The following is a 21,644-nucleotide window of genomic DNA, read 5'->3' on the forward strand; positions in this document are numbered from 1 at the left end:
GCCTCCTGCTGCGCCACTGAAGGTGGGTGACAGCAGTGAAGCTGGAGCTGGCCCTTAGATTTTAAGCTCTTTGAGGAAGGGATGATCCTGGTAAAGACATATAGACACAGCTGTTGATACAAAAATGGATAATAATTTGGTTATGATTCTTAATAATCTTGTAGTTCTTGGTTGATTTCGACACCTGGGTTTGCCATGGAACATACGAACCGTACTGTGAGTCAGACATCAGCATAGAGATATAGCATCCCAGGGCCTGATCCTGAAAGATTCCATTGACTAATGGCACTGAGAGTGGTTTATCTCTAGGTATGATGGGGCCTCTGCTAAGCAAGCTTGGGTTACGATGGCCTTTGGGGCCCAGTGCAAAGTCCATCTGGCATCTTTTCAGTCAGGGGTTTCCTGTAGCTGATACCCATCACTGAAAGGAGCAGAGGACCTTTGCTTCCTATTGAGTGGGGCTCAACACCCATCCTCATGGAGTGAAGAACACTTTTGGGTGATGGATAGTGGTGACTGTTGGTGTGGATTAGTCCTTTAGTGCTGCTAGTGGACAGACTAGGGAAGCATGTGCGTCTGTTTTGCTTCTGAATTTGATAGACAATCCAGATAATATGATGACAGGTGCCAAGCAAGTCTCAAAATAAATCCATCAATAAATAAAACAACTATTGCCATTTAGAAACAATGCTCTAGATGTTTGAAAGTAATGAGGCTGGCACCAAATGGCTTAATTGACTGAGCAGGTGATAGTCGGGGCCTGTAGTGTAGCAGAGATCATGGGACAGATTTTCCTTGACTCTAAATCACTCAGCAACAGAAGTTGTGTTAGGGCTTTACAACATGAGTCCCTGCACCACACACCTAAGCTGCTAGCTAGAGGAGAATCAGCCCTGATTCTCCAGCCACATTCCCATCAGGTTGCAGTATAGACTGAGTCCCTAAATGGCTTTTTTTCTGGTCCATGCTTGGAAACTTCTCCATCCCCTGGCTTCATGGATCATCTACGGAGGCCACCAAGAGCTATGAAACCCGGGGAAGGAGGGTGTGTATGTATCAGGAAGGCAGATGTTAGAGTTCAAATGTCCTGGGTCCACAGAAGCACAGAGACCTGTTCATATGTAGAGAGGCAGTTGGTTGAGCCCCCTGTGTGTTGCTTTCCACAGGAACCTGGAAAATCTGGATCAGGTTCATAGTGTCTCTGAGTGGGGCTTTGGAACCAGACCATGCAATCGTTCAGGAAGTGGATCTCAAGGACAATCCTTTCTGTTCACTAACATGTGTAGATCTCTATAGTAATGAGGAGGTCTCCTTGCTCCTGTGAAACTCTTTGCTGGGAACTGCAGATCTGCCTTGGCTTCTCAGCCTCAGGGTCACCAAGCTGGAATGGAACATTCCCTGTTCGATGTCAGGTTAAGAATCCTGCATTCCCTCAAGTGTCTCTAGGAGATGCATGTTCTTTCCTTTTATCTTCTTTATGCGTGTTCTTTCCTTTCCTTTCCTATCCTGTAAGGGCTCAGGTGGGCTTGCTGTCCCACCCGAAACCCATAATTATGTGAGGATTCATGATCCCTCACAAGAGAAAAGAGTAGAAATAGTAAGTGCAATAGGTAGGTAGGTGACAGTTAAGGTCAAGGTTACACTTGAATAGTTACATGGGAGTCTTTTCCTCAGCGTCAAACCACCCTCCCACAAACCATTACTGGGCATTTGTGAACTGGAAAGGCTGCTCGTTACAATGGCAGTGAGTGGGAATCAGTGTGCCTCTGTTACCCAGTAACTTACCTGGCGAACGATAATTTTCCTTTCCTTTGTCTTGTTTGTCCAGGCCAAATATTTCAAGGCATAAACTGCAGTCAGGGTAAATGACACAGAACAAGGCCTCCACACAACTTCTCCCTCTTTACGCTGTATCAGGGGAGAAGATGAACTTTCATTCTTACAGGGCATAAGGATAGAAGCCATTTTGCAAACCTATGTAGAAATCCTGTGCCAATCCCTGCACACACTACTTAAGACCTACTGTACAATATAGGGCTAGAGGGTTTAAGTGGTGAGCTTCTGTGGATCTCCTGTACTGAATCTCACCCGTATTCTATGTATACTATTAAACTGTATATATTAATTAATATATAATCCCATCCATGTGACCCAGGAGTAAAGATCAGTGGTTTGTCAACAGAACCTCCAAGAGGAATACCTTTATATTACATAGTCACATGTTCAGCTTAAGAAATAAAATAAGGACAAATCATATTGATGAGCTCTCCAAATTCCAGCAAAGAGTTGACAGGAGCCGATGATATGTACATGTTTACTTCTAATGTTTTATTTAGTATAATGCCCTGGATAGAAATTAACTTTCTTTGCTTCTATTTCATGTTGCTCCGCTTGCCTTGAAATGGGAACTGCAAGGTCTTTGATAAACAGATCATCTAATTCACTCTACCATGGTGTCTGTAATTACCTATGACTCCTTAGTGAATTCTAACAGATATTTCCTTACCCTCTTACCATTTTACACTGTGACTGACTCTTGTTCTGCAGAAAGCTATGCACCATGGGCCTGACCCAAAGCTCACTGAAGCCAATAGGAGTCTTTCCATTGACTTCAATGACCGTTGGACCATATCCCATCCTTGTTCTAGCCCTTTGCACACGGACCCTGATGGGTCATGCAGTGAAGTGCAAGCCTACAAAGATGCTGTCACTGCTAAGGATTATATAGGTCAACAAGAGTAAAATGTATCAATGGCACATTACTAGAAATGTTACTTTTCATGTTTTCTGGTTCTTTCTTGTTCTAATCTTGGACAACTTTAGGATTTATCCTTGTCTCTTTTCTCAAGTGATAAAGGGACGTGGTTATGGCAAGAAATGTGCCCTTGTGATCATTGACATTCTGCAGGCCTATGGGATGTGTAGCAGGGGGTGCAAGATCTTTAAAAATAAGAGCCTAACGTCAAGCTCCGAAGTACGGATTAGTCACCTAAATGAGTCACCTAATTTTCTCAAGCGATGAGTATCCAGCAGCTCCCCCGGTTTCAATGCAGAGCCTCGTAGGTGTAGTGTTATGCCTTACATTGTAACTGCAGTCAGAAGGCAGGCACTAGATGGATATTCTACACATCTAAACTATAGTACATACATTGTCTCTAAAGAGTTAAATAAGGAAGTGCTGTATTGTGTTTCTTTTCTACTGGCAAGACCTAGAGGAGACAATAAAATGAAGCGTGTTGATGTTTTAACTATTCAGAATTTACATGAGGACCCCTAGGATGCTGCTTTCGAGCAGGATGAGGGTGCAAAACCACTTGTAAACATGTGCAGAACTGGTTCTTCCTATAAATACAGACGCTCAAGCAACCACCCTTGAAATTTACAATATATCATATTTTGCAGTGTTATTTATTCACAGTTTTAGCTGTTTAGTACAATGAACCAGACATGCTGAAAAGATGGGATTTCCAAGTCCATTTGTATAGGAAGTACAGTAGAAAAGGCACATGATTATTCATCATAGGAGTTGTGCACCAGTCAATAACTTAAAGCTAAAAAGCTATCCATCAGAGGATTCTTTTTAATGAGGCAGTAGAGGAAACTCCCCTTTGAACTCATCACAGACACAGCTGTCTTTTAATTCCTCTGGGAGAGCTGGAATGAGCCCACTTCTCTGTTCTGTTAGACCATCCCAAGATTTCCAGGGCATCCATTGATCTGAGGGAGAGTCAGGCAGGATGCTTATTTGCCTGTTTGTTAAGCTGTGCCTAATAGTCCATGGCCCTGGGTAGTTAACTCCTTTTCATAGTAGTCTGCTTTAACACAAATGCCTTGAAGGGTATCGCACACCGAGCAATGGACGATGGCTTCTCAGCCCCCGTAGTCAATGTCGACCATGTTTTATCCAGTTTCTAATCATCCATTTTTGCCCCGAGCACCTTTGTACCACAAGTCTGAGCCCAAAATTGGCATCTTTTGACATTTCCACTTCTAGACACCGTCCAGTGTTTCTGCTGATGATTGGACCATTCTGAATTGAAGAGAGAAAAACATTAGCACTGAGGATTTGTCCCATGCTACCCAATGGCCGATTTTTGCGTTACAGTCTTTCCATTATTCAGGTATTTGAGTGAGGAATGAGCCTGCATTTGCAGTTGGTTGCTGACAGAGTTGTGCTAGAACAGAGATTTCTAAAGCAGAACAACTTAATTGTGCTAAGGCTCCTTGGGATGAACCTCTGCTAAGATAGGTGGGATGGGACTGTCTGTAAATACGCAGCATAATCACTTTCTACTGGCAAAAGTTCAGAGCTCAGTAAGTGGATTCATACAAGGCAAATCCTGCACTGTCTGAAGTCTCCGGGAATAGGTTTGGGTCCACACACAGACCTGGGGTGATGACATAGGTGCACATGGCAGCTGTAACCAGTTGGAGACAGTGCAGGAGTCACAAAAGTCTATCCCTTGCTGTTTCAAAAGCCTCTCTGACAGCTGGCCACATGTTCCATTTGTAGATCAGTTCAGAGAAGCTGAAGACATCCTTAACTGAACTCTGATGCCTTCACAGGGACATTGTAACTTTGAGAATCTTAAGCAAAATGATTTTTTTCTCCCTATCAATCCGTCAGCACAAAACAAAGACGTCATAAAAACTGGGGAGGCAGTGGGGTCTAGTGGATTTGGCACTGGAGTAACAGTCAGGATGCTTGGATTCTGTTCCCAACTCTGCAGTAAACTGGCTGCATGCCTTGGGCAAACCGCTTCACCTTTGCCTCTTTTCGCCCTCCTGCTTTGAGTCTCTCATGTCTATTTAAGACTGTAAGCTGTCTGTGGCAGGGCCTGTCTCTGGTCTCTGTATTTGTACAGTGCCCAGCGCAAGGGGGAGCTCTGCTGATGGCATGACATAGCCCAGGAGATGCTGGTTTTCATGGCTGAAGTTCTCTTACAGTAAGGACTCTACGCTCTGCCGGTATGCCTTTGAAACGGTAACACTCTATGCCATTGTTTTTCTATTAAACTGAGAATTTTAAAACCAGCCTTTGACTCCAAGGGCACATCTATGTTGCAGCCAGGCATGCAATTTGTGGCTCAGTTAGACATACCAACACTAGCTGGACACTAGCTAGCTCGCCAAAACAGAAACGGGGTAATGTAGGTTTGAGCATGGGCTGAACAATCCTGCCTGACCCACCTGCACATGTACTTCTATTTTAATGAGATAGCTGGAGTAGAGGAAGCGTGGGTCCTTCTACGCAAACTGCCATTCCCCTCCCGGGCTGCAGTGTGTGTGTGTGTGTGTGTGTGTGTGTGTGTGTGTGTGTGTGTGTGTGTGTGTGTGTGTGTGTGTGTGTGTGTGTGTGTGTGTGTGTGTGTGTGTGTGTGTGTGTGTGTGTGTAAAAGAGTTGATGCAACCTCCATATCTTTCCACCTGGTCAGGTGTCTTGTGTTGTGAGCTCTCAACTCTCTCCCTTTTCCTGCAAATAATGTGTTTTGCTTTTGATCAGCAGCAAACAACTGCATGGATTCCCTATTACCTAGAGTAGGAGCTCCTGTCTAATTCACAAGACCACGAACATCTTTGAAAGCTCTCTTCCATACCTGTGTAAAATCCCAGAGTCTTTGTGCTGGTCTCAAGACATCTTCACATTTCTTCAGAGTAGGGGTCCTGCCTTTCCCATCATCAATGAGACATTTGGAGTCAGGCAGAAAGGCCGTGGAGCCCAGAGGCCCTAACTGCAGGAGCCCTTCAGAACTATAGCGGACAAGCTGGAGAGAAGAAGGAAGAGAAAGACAACATACAGCTTAAGCCATATCAGCACCGCTAGAGACTTCCAGTACCAAAGGTTGGAGAATAATGCTCACCCACCACATTTTCGACTGTGGTTGCTTGTTTTGGGTGCCCTACTTTGGACAACTAGGGCCTGAGTTAAGGTGTGCCAACTTCACAGGGAGCTGAGACTGGACTAACTTACACCAGGGGATGGTTAGAATATAGGGAGCACCCAAATGGCTTAAGGCCATTCTGGTCCCACCATCCATTTCTACCCCAAGCACAGGAATGGAGCAACTGAGAACAGGGCCCAGTAGCTCCTTTGTGTTGTCCCTTGTGGCTGGAGTGCTCTATTCCAGCACATACTTTTTATGCAGCGAGAGAGAGTAAAACATATGTTACTACCATGGCATCGCTCATAAGACATATAGTTCTTCCTCCTTCTCCCCTCCTCCCCCCCCAAAAAAAAACAACTTTGCAAAAGGGCAATCAAGAAAATGAAGTAATCAATATGTAAATCATAACCACTCTCGAATCCACTCAGTGGGAATTGATTTAACAAGGACACAATGGCAATTTGCCATGCAGTTTGTTCTTAAGAGCTCTGTCAGAGCCTATTGATAGCAACCCTCTAATTAGTTTTTGTAAATAAACATTATGGAAAAAAATCCATCAGCACAACTTGTACATCAGGTATCCAAAAATAAGAGAGGAGGAAAACAGTCAAGTCACGAAGGAAATAGCAGATCTGCTAATGTATGCTTCAGGTCTGGCAACAATGACCTTCAGAATTTACCCTTTCTTCAACGTGTGTGTGTGTGTGTGTGTGTGTGTGTGTGTGTGTGTGTGTGTGTGTGTGTGTGTGTGTGTGTGTGTGTAAAATGACTATTTCACTTGTTTGAAGCCATTGTGTCTATAAAAGGGCCCAGTCCAGGACAAATAATGTGCAGCAGGAGATGTGAAAAATGGATCTTCTGGAGCTGTCCATATGTGGAAGCAAGGATTCATTTTATTACATTAGGGCCTGGTTGGGGGAAAATATTAAAAAATCAAGATGAGGGCCATTGCTGCTCATGACTACGGGTTGCTTGTACATCATGCAGTACCAACATATCCATGATGATGGTAGATTCTCATTGCATTTCATAAACTGAATACGATAATAATTAATAGTACTTTCCACATAGTTATAAAACAGCCTTTCATCAGAAGACTCCAAAGCACTTTTAAAACATCTTAAATTTCATTACAACCTTCCCCCCAGCCCACTCAGGTGGAGAAATGTTTTTTTACAACCAGATAAATTGAGCCACAGAGAGGTTAAGTGATTTGCCTTACCTGAAATGGGGAAGTATTTTTAGTCTCTTTTTATAGACTGGTCAGGTAACATGTTCACGATCACGAGTCACAGAGGTCAGGAACACGTTCAAGATTACACAGCAAGTCGAAGGTGAGCCAGGAATGGAACCCAGGAGTCCTAACTCCCAGTCCCTCTTTCCTAACCACTATCAAATGCTCTTTCTTCTCTATAAACTGTTTTGAATTTTTTAGTTAACTAGTAAAGGCATATTCTGCCCTTCTCAGTTATATCAATGTAATTCTGGGATAACTTTGTTGTGTCAAATTCCAATCAATCGCTTGTTTAAATCCGGGGTAACTCCACTGTTGTCTCGATATACATGTAAATGAGATCAAATTTTGGTCCCTGGGCTCTCGATTTAACCATGAGCAGAATTCAGATGTAAGGATATTGCTAACTGGTGGCTCACATTTAGTATGAGACAGAGAGCTGCAGAGCAAAATCTTTAGCCATTGGAGAAATGCAATTATCACCCAGAAATTCACTGCCTGTCTGGTCTTATTGCTGTTATGAGACTGAAAATACTTAAAAAGGAATGGAAGGAAGGTCGTGAACCCTTGGCATTTACTGGATATTACTGACCAGGGCAAGTGATGATACCATTAAGGGCCAATCAAAAAGCTCTAATTAAAACCTAGCTTTCTAAAGATATTTCCTCATTCTTATTAGCCTCAGCAAGCACATACTGTGAATAATCATATCTTCCCAGTGGCAAAAGAGCTTTGTCTGTTCACTTTTAGACCAGAGGTCCTTTGACAAAGCATGTGTTCAGTGTTACCACCTGCCACTTTTGTTCAGTGCAGTCATGTGGAGCAAAGAGTTAGGCTGGAGACTGCATCAGAGAAAGCAGTAGAATAGCCCCATGAGGATTTCTCTTGTGGATGAGTAAATGACATTAGTTAGTGCACTGTCTGTACATGGTAAATCAAGGTATGTAAGACATCTTTTCTTGCCTTTTTGGGGAAGTGTTTAAAGCAGGCAAACATCTGAACGGTCTGTCAGCTCGCACAAGTGAACTTCTTTTCCTTCCGTACAAGGGTAAAATCTGTTGGGTTTTTCAACATTCTACATATTTCACACTTCCAACTCACCGGGAAGGATGAGCAGAGAGTGAGAACGAGATGCAGTTGTGGCTGTGAACTGCAGACACGGCAATATGGTTGGCAATATTGTAGATTTTATGTATCTGCCCCTCCCCCGCACAACTCTAAATCAAAATATGCACTAAAAATCAGTTAATTTTCCCTAGCTAGACAACTAACTCCAGTGCTGATAATCAGCTACATCATCTACAGTCCAGGGTCAATTTCCCCTGTGGGTCACAGCACTCTGTGGTTTAAATGACAAGAATTTGCCACTGTAAGCCCTAAAATAAACAGCTTTTCTGTGATAAGATATTTCATTTCCTCTGGAATCCCTACAGCCTAGAATTGTGTGTGCTGAACATCACAGGAACCAGCACGTTCTGATATTATATTTATAGGGCAGACCCATCAAATACAGATAATCTGCTAAGTAATGGTATTTCTGCTTAGGTTTCATATAGGAAGTATATATATGTATATAGGGTGAAAGATACAGTCAGTCTACAGAAGCACCTGCTACCGTGATGGAGTGAAGGCTACAGCCAGAAAACAGATCAATGCTCTCCGTTATTTGTGCCATTGTTGTAAAGGGAATGTCAAAGGTTTAGTCATCAAGGATTCATATTTTCATTTGAGTCACATTGGCCCTGAAGACTTCAGTCCACCATGCAAGACCTTAACACAATAATAAGAAGCACAGTTCTCAGCATCCACTCCTGTAAGGTTTAGAGTTAAAAACTGATGCCCACAATCAAATGGTTGATAAAATGTAATAGCCCTCCAATTACTCCACACTTGCATATAGCTAACAGATCCTAAAACACCCCAAGAACTAGTCATCAGTGCTAAACAACTTTCATATTAAAGTAAGCAGTTTAATACCGTAGATCGGAAAAAAGGGGCAAAGACAATGCTTCAACTCCCCTGTGGCCTTCCTTAACAAAATAAATAAGATCTGGAGCTTTGATTCCAAATTCTTGGAGTGTTATTGGATTTTGTCAGCTATTGTAAGTCAGACAGAGAAATCTCTCTGCAGAATCTGAATGGATGCAATAGAAAATGTTAGTTCTTTCTCTGACTAACATTATACTTTCTATCAAGGACAGAGAGGATGGAGCAGATCTATATGCCCAGAGAGTTCTCATTTCCCCACCGGCAGCGACTCATCTCTGTATCAGTGGGGGAGTGTGTATGCATGGCAGGGGGAGGAAAGGGAGTTGCTGTAGGTTGTTCATCAACACTTTTATGTCCCTGGCTGCCATTTTTCCTCTTATTAAATCCCCTTCCTCTTTCACACACTGTATCAAATCTGGGCCACCTCACAGCATTCGAGATAGACACTGAATTCCTTTGAGACTGTGCCACCACTCGCTGATAGTGGACGCAGGATTGTATATAAACTCTGCACTCTGCAGCACTCCCAGCCCAAGTTAGGCAGGAATAGGCGAGCCTGGAAATGATTCTCCTATGAGACAGATATCTTCCACTGACTGCCTCATCTTCTCGTTCAGAAGCGATTCTATAATAACGGTTCATTAGACAGCAATGCAAATCGATGAGCATTAGAAATGGGGGTGCAAGACGGCAAACTTGCAGACCATTCTTAGCAGTTCAAGGTTCCTGTCATGCTTATTTCTTCCCTAAAAACTCTTAAACCCTATGCCACATTTTGCATGTTCTTCAGTCATCTCTTGTCCAGCAATAACTCACTCTAGTTTAACTACAGTTGCGTCTTTAAACAGATTTGGTTAAACCAGTGCAAAACCCTGTGTCCATACGCTTCACTTGGTTTAAACCTGGCTTTTATTGATTTAGCTTGCGTCAATTCCTTGACAAGTTAAGCTAGTGGTAAGCCAGCGGTAACTGCTGTCAAACGTGTCCACACAGGAGTTAAATCTATTTTAGTTAAACTGGTGCAACTTATGCATGAAGATAAGACCTTAGCTAGTGAAAAAATACACACACCAAGAGAAGTTTTGTAAACAGTGAGGATTAAAGAGTTAAAGGTGGAATGGTTGGGTGTCTTTGGCTAGCTGTATGGTGAAGGCTATGGTTCTAGCATATGCAACACAGAAAGAGCTGCACAAAAGGCCAGGCAGTGGAAAAGGAGGATAGAATGAATAATCCAGTCACAGCTGCTGATTCCGCATGTACTTAATTTTAAGCATGCAGTTCCTCACTGGCTTCAGTGGGACTTCTCACATACTTACAGTTAAGCACATGCCCAAGTACCTGGCAGAATCAGGGCCACGAAATCTAACCGATCATGGGAGAGTATTGAGTTGCCTTCATGGCCCTGAGAGGCACAAAGCAGAGGTGATAATCCAGCTGGTGAAAGCAAGTGCCAGGTCTAGACGGGCTATAGTCTCACATGCAGTAGGAGCACGAAAACAAACCAACCCAATACAATACAGACATCTTATGTCTAGTACATGAGACTTAAAATGAAAGAAACTCAAAGCTAAACATGACAGGCAACTATATTTATCCATGCTGATTACAGAGGGGTTTTAAAAATGATTTAACCTAGCAAAATGCTAGCTGTCAACAACTTCCATACTATCTACTTGAATATCCTTGACTAGAGTTTGCGCAGCTGCGGTCCTCACACTGAATTAATTTTGTAAATTGTGGTGAGCTGATACAACTTTTCCAGCTGTGTAATCATTAATTAACTTGGCTACATGTGAGTGACTCCAATCCATGCTTATCTGCAAAATGCTCAACTTAGATAACACTGCACTTCTCCATACAGCGTGGCATTTCGTACAGAATGTAACTAAACTGGGGGGAAAAAAAAGGAAATGGATAATAGTATTGGATGATCCGGTAGATTAACTCCTCCACTTTTCTGATTTACTTCCCCTAAATATAATTCTCAGGCACTGGAGAAAGGTACTTTTAAAGAGCCATGCCATGGTGCTACCAGAAGAGGTGTGCAAACAGAAGAGGGAGGTAGTGTGGTCTTGTAAAGAAGGTGTTGGACTGGGAGTAAGGAGAACTGGGATAGGTTCCGGGCTCTGCTAGCATGAAGGACATGTCATTTCACTTTTCTGAGCATCTGTTTCCCCTCCTGTCCTTTGTCTTGTCTATTCAGATTGCAAGCTTTTTGGAGCAGTGACTGTCTCTTCCTATTGTTTGTATAGTCCTGACCCCCCCATCCCCCAGGGCTACTATAATATTAACAACAACAGAGTTTCAACATTTCTCTCAAAATATAACTGCAGTAGGTATTGAGTATCTGAATGCCAGAGGTTTTAGACAGAAAACATCCCCAGCCTGATGTACTGAACAGAACCATCAGTAGCAAATTTTGCACAGGGCTATGAAACAATTCTTGTCCTGCCTCCAGCCCTAAGGGATTTAAGGGAGGGGTTAGCATTAAAGTCCAATGTTAACTGAATCCTTTCATAAAAGTGTGAATGAGGGGTAGCGTAGGGGAGTCTTTAGGTCTCCCTCAGTCTCCAGTTGCATACGAAGCACAGCTCAGATGCTCTTGCTAAGGACTGGGCAGTGAAAGGGCTCGTAGGGACACTTCCTGAGCCTGCAGATTTGGGGAGCTGCCAGGCTCCTGGCTGGTGAAGGGAGTTTGTGTGCATTCTGGCATATTGACACCTATTAACTAATCAATAAACAAAATACTCCTATGACACAGGTAAGTACATATGATCCCCATTTTACACATCGAACACAGAGAACAAGTGGTTTGATTAAGTAAGAGTTGGTGTCAGAACTAAGATTAACGTCATGTGCTTAGTCTATGAGATGACAATACTTCTCCCACTATGGAGCTGCTCCTCCTTGTGCCCAGGGTCACAACAGCTGTTCAGCAGATAAGCCAGCCCAGCTGCCAGCAGCTATCTGGGAGGGCACCCTCAGCAGCATTCCAGGCAGTACCGTCCATCAATCAGCTATGTGGAAACCAAATATCAATGCCATTTTGGTTCAAAAATATTCAGATCCATGTACCTCTTTCTCCCCGATGCTAATAAATGCCTGATCTCTGCTTCCTCAGAGCCCTTCCAAACAAACTTCTTGCTCACCTTCCCTCACTATTGGTCTCCAGGGCTTTCCAGGACTTAACTGATCTTTGCCATGTTGGCTGTCTCTGCAAGATCAAGAATTCTGGGGCTCCCATGCTCATACCCGAGAGAAGCATAGTTTATTACCTTCTTTTGAGACATCAGTTCTCGTGGGAAAGAACGAGTCTGGTCCATCATACAGTGAGCACTATAGCTGCATGATGGGGGCGCTAATTCAGTGGGAAGAATTCTCAACCCTCAGAAGAGAATCCGTATCATTTACTGGGCAGTGCCACGTGATCCTGAAAGGCAAGGGGGACTTGTTACGTCCCACATGAAATGAACTAAGAGCCTGCTGGAAAGGCATGGGAGAACCTGGTCTCTGCTAGACTTAACTGAAGCTTAAGACTTCCGCAGTTTGATAGTCAGTCAGTAGACACTGGGAAATGACTACTCTGCTTTTCATGGCTGTTGTTCAACCTTAGCAACTTTCTAAACCACAACTGATGCACCCCATCCCTGTTTCTTTCGAGAGTGAAATGTATTGTATCAAATGAGAGAGTCAGGGTGACCCACTTTGAGGCTGAACCTGCAAAATAAATTACAGTCAGAACCATTTACCTCACTATCTCCATCACTACTGGCACTAGGCAGCATATTAGAGATTGAAAAGAGACCTTCTATGAGGACTTTAAACTGGGACCTTCTGGGTAAAATAAAATTGTGCTAGAGACTGAACTCTTTGTATGAGCCATGGCAGCCTCTCACTGAAGCGGACTCTTCCTGGAAATCTCATTTGCATCTAATTAAGAAACTCTATTTTGTTATCTTAATCAAAGGCTACTCCATCTAAATTTACTCTGAAAGTGTCAGTCAAGTGTCCTGTAATGAGACTACCAAGGGTGGATGCTTTGGCAGTGTGAATTGAGCATCTATCCACTTTGCTGTAACAAGGAACGACCTGTCACTGGCTTGCAATTAACCACAATAGGCAATATTTATATTTTGAAAATCTTGTTATGCTTCCATGGTAATGTACAAGCTAAGATTCCAAGCCAATAATATGTATGGTTGAACTTCAGTTAATTGTTTAGTTGGTGATAAGGTCAGACTTTATTTATGTATGAATGACCGTTCATTAATGGAGGTCTGATTTAGATGGTGCTTCAACAGAAACTAAAATGACATCACAGAAAAAACCAAAGTCCTGGATTTAAATAATATCTATGTTCACTAAAAAAAGTAAAGTAACAGCAATACAAGTATGAAGAGATTTCATTTTAAAACCTCAAAACATTTGTAAGGAAAAAAATTATATACATTGGGCCCAATTCAAGAAATAAACCTTGATTAGGAAAGCACTGAAGCATACAAATTAAAAATAATGTTCATAACAATCTTAATTTAAAATGTGCTTAAACACCACTTACATCAAGTTTAAGCGCGCACTTCACTCCATTCCTATTCAGCAATGCATATTAGCATCTGCTTAAAGTTAAGCTCATGCTTAAGTGCTTTCCTGAATAGGGCCTTACTGATCTATTCTAAAGCTCAATTAAGTTAATAGGACTACTCCTGTGAGCAAGTGATAACCAACATGTGTAAGGGTTGTACACGCTAACCTGAATTAGCTAAAATTAGTATTTTGCAAAGGGTCTCTGAGTTATAAGAACAAATTAACAAGGTTCTACTAGTTTCTTTAACTGACATCTTCAGAACATAAGATTCACATAGTAAATTATGTAGTTCTTTGATTACTATAGTGAGAACAAAATGGCTGGATTTTGTTCAATTAAATTCTTATGGTGTAGCCAGACATTTTCATTTAGGATTTAGAGAAAATTTTGTGATACAAGTATTATAGGTCAACATATTTGTGAAAGTATCTCCTATACATTGGAAAAGCATGTGCCTAATATCCCACTCTCTTTGTATGGTTAATATTGTACTAGGATCAGTGCTGTTCAACATATTAATAAATGATCTGGAAAGAGAGGTAAACATTCAGGTGGCAATGTTTGCAGACAATACAAAATTACTCAAGATAAGTCCAAAACTGACTGCAAAGATTTATAACGGGATCTCACAAAACTGGGTGTAATGCATGTTGGAAAACATAATCCCAACTACACATACAAAATGATAGGGTCTAAATTAGCTGTTATTACTCAAGAAAGAGATCTTGGAGTCACTGTGGATAGTTCTCCAAAGACATCTCCAAAGATAATGTGCAGTGACAGTCAAAAAAGCTAACAATGTTAGGAACCATTAGGAAAGGGATAGATAATAAGACAGAAAATATCATAATGCCACTATATAAAACCATATTACGCTCACACCTTGAATACCGCATGCAATGATGGTCGCCCCATCTCAAAAAAGATATATCAGAATTAGAAAAAGTCCAGAGAAGGGCAACAAAAATTATTAGAGATATAGAACAGCTTCCATATGAGGACAGAGTAAAAAGACTGGAACTGTTCATATTGTAAAACAGATGACTAAAAGGGGATATGATAGAGGTCTACAAAATCATGAATGCTGTGGAGAAAGTGAATAGGGAAGTGTTATTTACCCCTTCACTTAACACAAGACCAGGGGTCACTCAATGAAATTAATAGGCAACAGTTTAAAACAACATAAGGATGTAATCCTACATACAACGCACAGTCAACCTGTGGAATTTGTTGCCAGGGGATGCTGTGAAGGCCAAAAGTATATCTGGGTTCAAAAAAGAATTAGATAAATTCATGGAGGATTGGTTCATCAATGGCTATTAGCTAAGATGATCAGGATGCAACCCCATGCTCTGGGTATCCCTAAGCCTCTAACTGCCAGAAACTGGGACTGGGTAACAGGGGATGTATCACTCGATAATTGTCCTGTTCTGTTCATTCCCTATGAAGTATCTGTCACCAATCACTGTCAGAAGACTGGATACAAGGCTAGATGGATCATTGGTCTGACCCAGACCAGCCGTTCTTATGTTAAAATGTTTATGTACTATTGTGAGATTGTACAGACCTTCCTTAGCAGGAACACACAATTAATACAATCTCTGGAATGTATGAGGCAGTTCAAAGATCCTTCTGGAACAGTGTGAGTGAAGTGGATTTCCCTTTGAAATATCTTGAGGTGAGGGAAATGCAAATTCTCCCTCTCCAAACTAACTTTTGGAAGATACGCCTTGGGAAGATATGCTTATACTAGTTCAAAATGGATTCTCCAAAGAGTAAAAGACAAAGAAAAAACTTTTGGATAAAAAGCCTGAGTTTAGGCTGACTTGGGGCCTTCTTTCTGACCCAGCAAATGGACATGTCCCCTGGTCCATGGAGGACCCCAAACCTTCAGAGAGAATTGGAAGGAGTTAGCTTACTGAGGTCTCATAAGATTATGTGTTTTTTCTGAGCTGAAGCTCTGATGAACTTGAGACCTCAAGGAAGGCCGTAGGGAAAGGTGTTGAAAGATTGCTGTTCCAGAACCCATGAGAGAGTGGGGATGAACTCTGGTAAGCTTATTAGCATGCGTGTAGCTTCGTTCATTGTTTTTAATGTTTCTTCTGTGTTGTGCTTTTCTCTGTAGGAATAAAGTAGGCTTGCCTAGAAAACTCTGTGGTAACTTATATCTGTAGCAATCACTCAGTTTCTAGTCTCTAGGGAGAAAGGAAGCAGGTCTGTTTAGGCAGACTCTCTTTGCTGGGAAATATACAGTGAAGGCAAGGAACTGTGCAGCCTTGGAAATACCCTGGTCAGAAAAGAGAGATATGGGTCTCCATCCAAGAGAGGCAACAGCTGGGCAGCTAGAAGCCTGGGAACAGGTGCCCTCGCTGAACCACTAAGGGGATCTAGAGGTGCAGTAGCCCTGAACTGTGATGTTACAGGAATAGTGTAAAGTACAGCATAGTATAAAGTCTAGGCTAGACTAATTAAAAAAAAACATTTTAAAGGACTCTCTGGGTCTCCCCACTCCCTAGATAGTTATGCTATGGATCTTTGCAATTCCATCATGATCCATTTTTGATGATACACCAAACGCCCAATGACCATTGAGATTTATGTCTCTGGCAAACTTATACCACCCAAACCAGCTAGGGTTGCCACTGGATCTGGGAGAAGAATGGGGGAAAATGTTTTGAACATATTTTCGTCAAAGAAGGTCACGGCATTGCAAACATTTGTGAATTATTCACCTAGCTTCTAATGAAAAGACATAACCTAAAATTATTCCATTCAAAAATATGATCTAGTGGTAAAGTCACTTACGTGAGATTCAGGATATCCGGGTTCAATTCCCAGCTCCGCCACAGACTCACTGTGACCTCTGAAAAGTCATTTAATCTCTCTGTGTCTCAGTTCCCCATGGGGATACTACTACTTCCTTTGTTTACCTTGGCTATTTGCATTGTAAACTATCCTGGGCATGGATATAGCTCACTATATGTTTTTACAGCTAGCACAATGAAGTTCTGACTGGGGCCTCTAGGCATTATTGTAATGCAAATAATTAACAAACCATCAGTGCCACAATTAATTGACTAAATGATTTAACTGGCTTGGACAATTACCTGCACGATCCTTTTGAAGGACATATTCACACCAATGAGCGATATCAAGGTGGCACAGGCTGATATTGTACAGGAATGGAGGGAAAAAGCGCCAGGTTGCGATCCTGCTAGAATACTAGAGTATCACAGATGACCTGAAGGTGATCAGGGGTATAGCTGAATTATACCCACTCAAGTGGGAAGAATGCCCGAAAAGCTTTGGAACTCATCCTGCAATGTTAATGCAGGCAAAATTCCCAGGGCTGTATTATTTAATCAGGCTCTGGCTTTCATAGGAGAAGGAATGACAATTTTGTAAAGTGAAAAATAGTTTTCAGCCATGAAAAGAGCTTTCTAACTAAAGGTTGTTTCTTTGTGAAACTTGTTGACATAGGAATAGGTGAAATGTTTTGACTGCTCATAAAAATGGCAAAACCATACATTCCATTAGCTTTACTTTATGTATGAAACGTGTCACACAGTGTGATTGCCACCTTCTCCAGGGGGAAAAACTGATTTTAACAATGAACTGGGATTTTTGTGTGTAGGTGTGACATTTATTTACTACTCATTGCTAATCAAACCAAGGACCCAATCAATTGAGGCCTGCTTCAAAGTCCACTGAAGTCAACTAAAAGTTTCCCATTGATTTCAGTGGGCTTCGGATCAGGCCCCTGAGCGATCTTATTCAATGGGACTAATCATGCACATAAAGTTAAACACATGCTTAAGCACTTGCAAGATTCATATCCAAATGAAACTTTTTTTTACATACAAGCTCCCCCTGCTACACACAAAGCGGCACCCGTTTAACTAAAGGTAGGTTTTAAAAATGATTTAGTTGAGCTGGTGCAAAGAGCTGGGTGGAAAATTTTATTATGGTTTAAACCAGGCTTATTTTGATGTAGTTTAAATCAATTACAAGTGGTTATAAGCTAGCCTGAAATAAGATACACAAACCAAAATAAGACTGTCCACACTGGGGTTTATATCAGTTTCACTAAACGTGATGTATGTGCAGACAAGGCCTCAAAACCCTGCGTGGACATTCTTAAACAAATTTAAAACTGGCTTATATCAGTTTAGCTTGTCTGATGCAAGGATTTGCTCCAATTACTCTAAGAAATTGCTCCGTTTTTAAACCACTTTTAATTAACCCAATGCATGTTCTGTGTATAGACGAGGCTTTGCTCTTTCAGCTTTCATTGATCAATGCTGCCCCGGAAAAAAGATCCTCACTTACTTAAAGGCTAAACTAGTAGGGACCAAAAGCCCAAATTTTGCCAATATCAATCAAATCACTTTTTGTTTCCTTTGAAAGTTTCTTTATTTCGGTCTAAGGCTTTCCATCACTTAATGGTAACAAGAATTTTAGTTAATTTACCTGGGAGGACATTCCATGGCATGGGTAGAGGATCGCTTTGTCATCATCTTCTGCTCCTTGGTCTAAACAGTAGCCACTAGCTTTGCTGTTACGTACCTACAATGAGAGCAGAAAAACCAATTGCTTTAGGCATCGCTATCCATAATACATGCCTAGATGACTGAAACTTTGTCGCTTTCCAATTATCAAAGCAAACACTATGTGAAGACGTTCAACATTTCTTTGCGGAAGGAAAACACTCTCATTCACCAGCACTGACACTCCATTAATCCTTTCCTAGGACGCTTGTAGAGACTTTGATAGTGAATTTCCTATATGAATAAACCCAGCTGCATTATCAAAATGTGCTACAACTGGGGCCGGCAACCTTTCAGAAGTGGTGTGCCGAGTCTTCATTTAGTCACTCTAACTTAAGGTTTCGCGTGCCAGTAATACATTTTAATGTTTCTAGAAGGTCTCTTTCTCTAAGTCTATAATATATAACTAAACTATTGTCCTATGTAAAGTAAACAAGGTTTTAAAAATGTTTAAGAAGCTTCATTTAAAATTAAATTAAAACGCAAAGTCCCCCGGACTGGTGGCCAGGACCCAGGCAGTGTGAGTGCCACTGAAAATCAGCTTGCGTGCCGCCTTCAGCACACGTGCCATAGGTTGCCTACATCTGTGCTACAATCTTGCCAAACTGTCAACTAGAACCAGATCTGTATTTTCAAGTAATTGCACAAAGATCATAAACCACTAAAATTCACTGTAAAAGCCACAGGCCAAATCTTGCTCCAAGTTATGCTTGTGTAAATCTAGATTAATTATGTTGACTTCAGTAGATTTACACTGGAGTAAATAAGGGGAGAATTTAGTTCTCTATGCTGAAAACACGACTAACTACACCGAGGTGTTTCTGATAGTAGAGCACTTTATACGTTATTGCAGGGTGTATATAAAGAAAAAGTATATATAATGAACCTTAGTTGAAGTAGCAACATATATAGTAAAGTATGGGAGTAATGTATTGCGTTTGGTGTATTGTCACGAGACAAGACAACAATAATAAATAGTACTGGGAGAATTTCTAAAGGTTCAAAGGTTAGGTGGATGTCATCAACTAAACCAGAAGTTCAGACACTTTCCCAGACTATATGGGCTTTATCACTTTGAAAAACCACAGTGAAAATACGGTGGGATTTCAGGTGTTTCTTCCTTCCTAGTCAGGCTAGAAATATCACATAATCAGTTTCTCTAATATTTTGGAACTGCCTGGAACCATGGAGTGCAGATGAACATGAATATGTGAGAAACACCTATTCTGATTTTACAAAGGAGTCACTTAACTCAACATCTTGAAACCATCAACAGGTCAGGTTTAGATCAGAAGGTGAGCAAATTTTCAGGCATCCATATGTTATACAAATGACTGTGTAATTATCGCATAGGTATAACAAAATATCACACATAAAATATCAGAAACTCAATAAATACTGATTACTACATATACAACATGAAACATGACAGGCAATTTGGTGAGGGAATTAAGATATACCAACAGTTAACCTTCAGTAGGATTATTTTATGACTACGGTACTATACAGGCTAAAGAAGGTGAAGACAGCTTTATGCTGGGCCTTAAAGATCATGAATTGCGTCAATAAGAAATATATTTTTCCTGTTGCATCCATCTACTCAATACATTTATCTTCTCTAAACTCACTAAAGTCCAGAGACTACAGTGACCTCTCTTTGTCTAAGAAAATAACCGGAAGGGAAGATTTTTAATAACAAGTCATCCTTAGTGTCACCTACAGTACATTTCAACACAGACACAAGACTCCAGAGGACCTATGCCAATTTATATCTGCTAAATATCTGGCTTTGACTATTTATCTCGATACATTTTAATAACTAAGATACTTGACCAGCAAGCTTCCTGTTTAACTCAAGGACCTTCTATCTGATCACTCAAGGGAAACAGACTTTGTTATAGTGAATGACTTGCTCAAAACCTGGTGTAATAGGTATCACTTGATAGTGCCAATGCACTTTTCAGTTAACAACCTTCTTGGACCTGACGGTTACTAATAGCTTAGGTTGAATTTGCTATATGTCTTTTCTCATTTAGTGCCAGGGACTGTTATATTAAGATGCAAAGTGATATTACCCAATAAAATGTGCACGTTGCATCGATATCTAAAGTGAATGACCTATTTATATATGAGCTCAATCAAATGGCACAGGAAAGAAGAATGATCATATGAAAACTCATTGCCTTAGGATTTGAATTTACCTTCAGGAGGAAATTTCAGATTTTTTTTATAAATTGCATGACAGTGAAGTTCTTAGAACTTTGCATAATTTCAAGGCATATCAGTCTTTTTTTTAAATAGGAGATTATGCTATTACAGGGGTCAGCAACTTCTGGCACACGGTTCGCCAGGGTAAGCACCCTGGCGGGCTGGGCCAGTTTGCTTATCTGCTGTGTTGGCAGGTTTGGCTGATCATGGCTCTCATTGGCTGCAGTTCACTGTCCCAGGCCAATGGGGGCAGTGGGAAGCACCACAGGTCAAGGGATGTGCTGGCCGCTGCTTCCTGCTTCCCCCATTGGCCTGGGAGGGTGAACTGCGGCCAATGGGAGCCACGATTGGCTGAACCTGCCAACACGGCAGATAAACAAACTAGCCCAGCCTGCCAGGATGCTTATCCTGGCGAGCTGTGGCCAGAGGTTGCCGACCCCTGTGCCATTACCTATTTATATATTTATTAAAACAAACCACAATGAAAGCCCTTACAGGTGATCCTAAGCCACAGATGCGCATCCAAGCTTTCCTAATTATCAAGAAGTTTTGGATCTTGGTTTTTGGATTGGCCACTGTAAATCAAAGAAGTCAGCCACAAAGTATGCGCATGGATCAAAGCCTCTCTGAAGTTCTGATGTGTCTGGAGCCAGAAGTTTTGTTTGGACTGATCTTTAAATATACCTGTCTATAAAAATTAGGTTAGATTTTGCAAGATCTTATTCAGCACTAGTCTGTGGGTGACAGTGGGAGGAGGAGGAGGAAAAGCAGAAGCTAATTGCAAACCAATAGTGATGTTTTTATCTACTTTGAGTCTCATGTGTTGAACATAAGACACATCCAACCGTAGCCTCCACTCATGCTCTCACAAGGGTATCAGTTTTCCTCCAGCCATCAGGATTTTCAAAACTTAATGGGCAAAGTCACTGTATTCCATTGCAAGATATTAGTGTGGTCCAAAGAGAGACCCCTTTCTTAGAGGATCCAGTGTCCATGCCACCCCTACTTGATCCAATTAACTTAGATTAACTGGCTCAGTTGCCTTGATCACAGACTTTTTGGTTTTGTTGTTTATGAGGGGCCCATTTGGGACAAATTGTCTTGGATTTACATTATCGAGGATGCTGAATACCAAAAGAAAAACCAGGAAGGTGCGTCTCATAGTTCACGACAGTGATTTAATCTGATGCACTCCT

The 21,644-nt window shown here is 41.5% G+C and overlaps 1 protein-coding gene across 3 annotated transcripts in view; it reads right to left on the reverse strand.

The window, feature by feature from the left end:
• Positions 1-3,389: 3,389 nt before the first annotated feature.
• GALNT9 (polypeptide N-acetylgalactosaminyltransferase 9) overlaps positions 3,390-21,644 on the reverse strand; it is a 205,036-nt gene continuing 186,781 nt past the window's right edge. For all 3 annotated transcript variants that reach the window (XM_030583466.1, XM_030583467.1, XM_030583468.1), the window contains 3 exons: positions 18,164-18,259; positions 5,598-5,765; positions 3,390-4,030 (listed from right to left, as the gene is read on the reverse strand). In XM_030583466.1, the coding sequence (XP_030439326.1) occupies positions 3,884-4,030; positions 5,598-5,765; positions 18,164-18,259 (411 nt within the window). In that variant the 3' untranslated portion in view covers positions 3,390-3,883. The remainder of the gene's footprint in view (positions 4,031-5,597; positions 5,766-18,163; positions 18,260-21,644) is intronic.

Source organism: Gopherus evgoodei, chromosome 13 (assembly GCF_007399415.2).
Source record: "Gopherus evgoodei ecotype Sinaloan lineage chromosome 13, rGopEvg1_v1.p, whole genome shotgun sequence".
In the NCBI taxonomy this organism is placed as follows: Eukaryota; Metazoa; Chordata; order Testudines; family Testudinidae; genus Gopherus; species Gopherus evgoodei.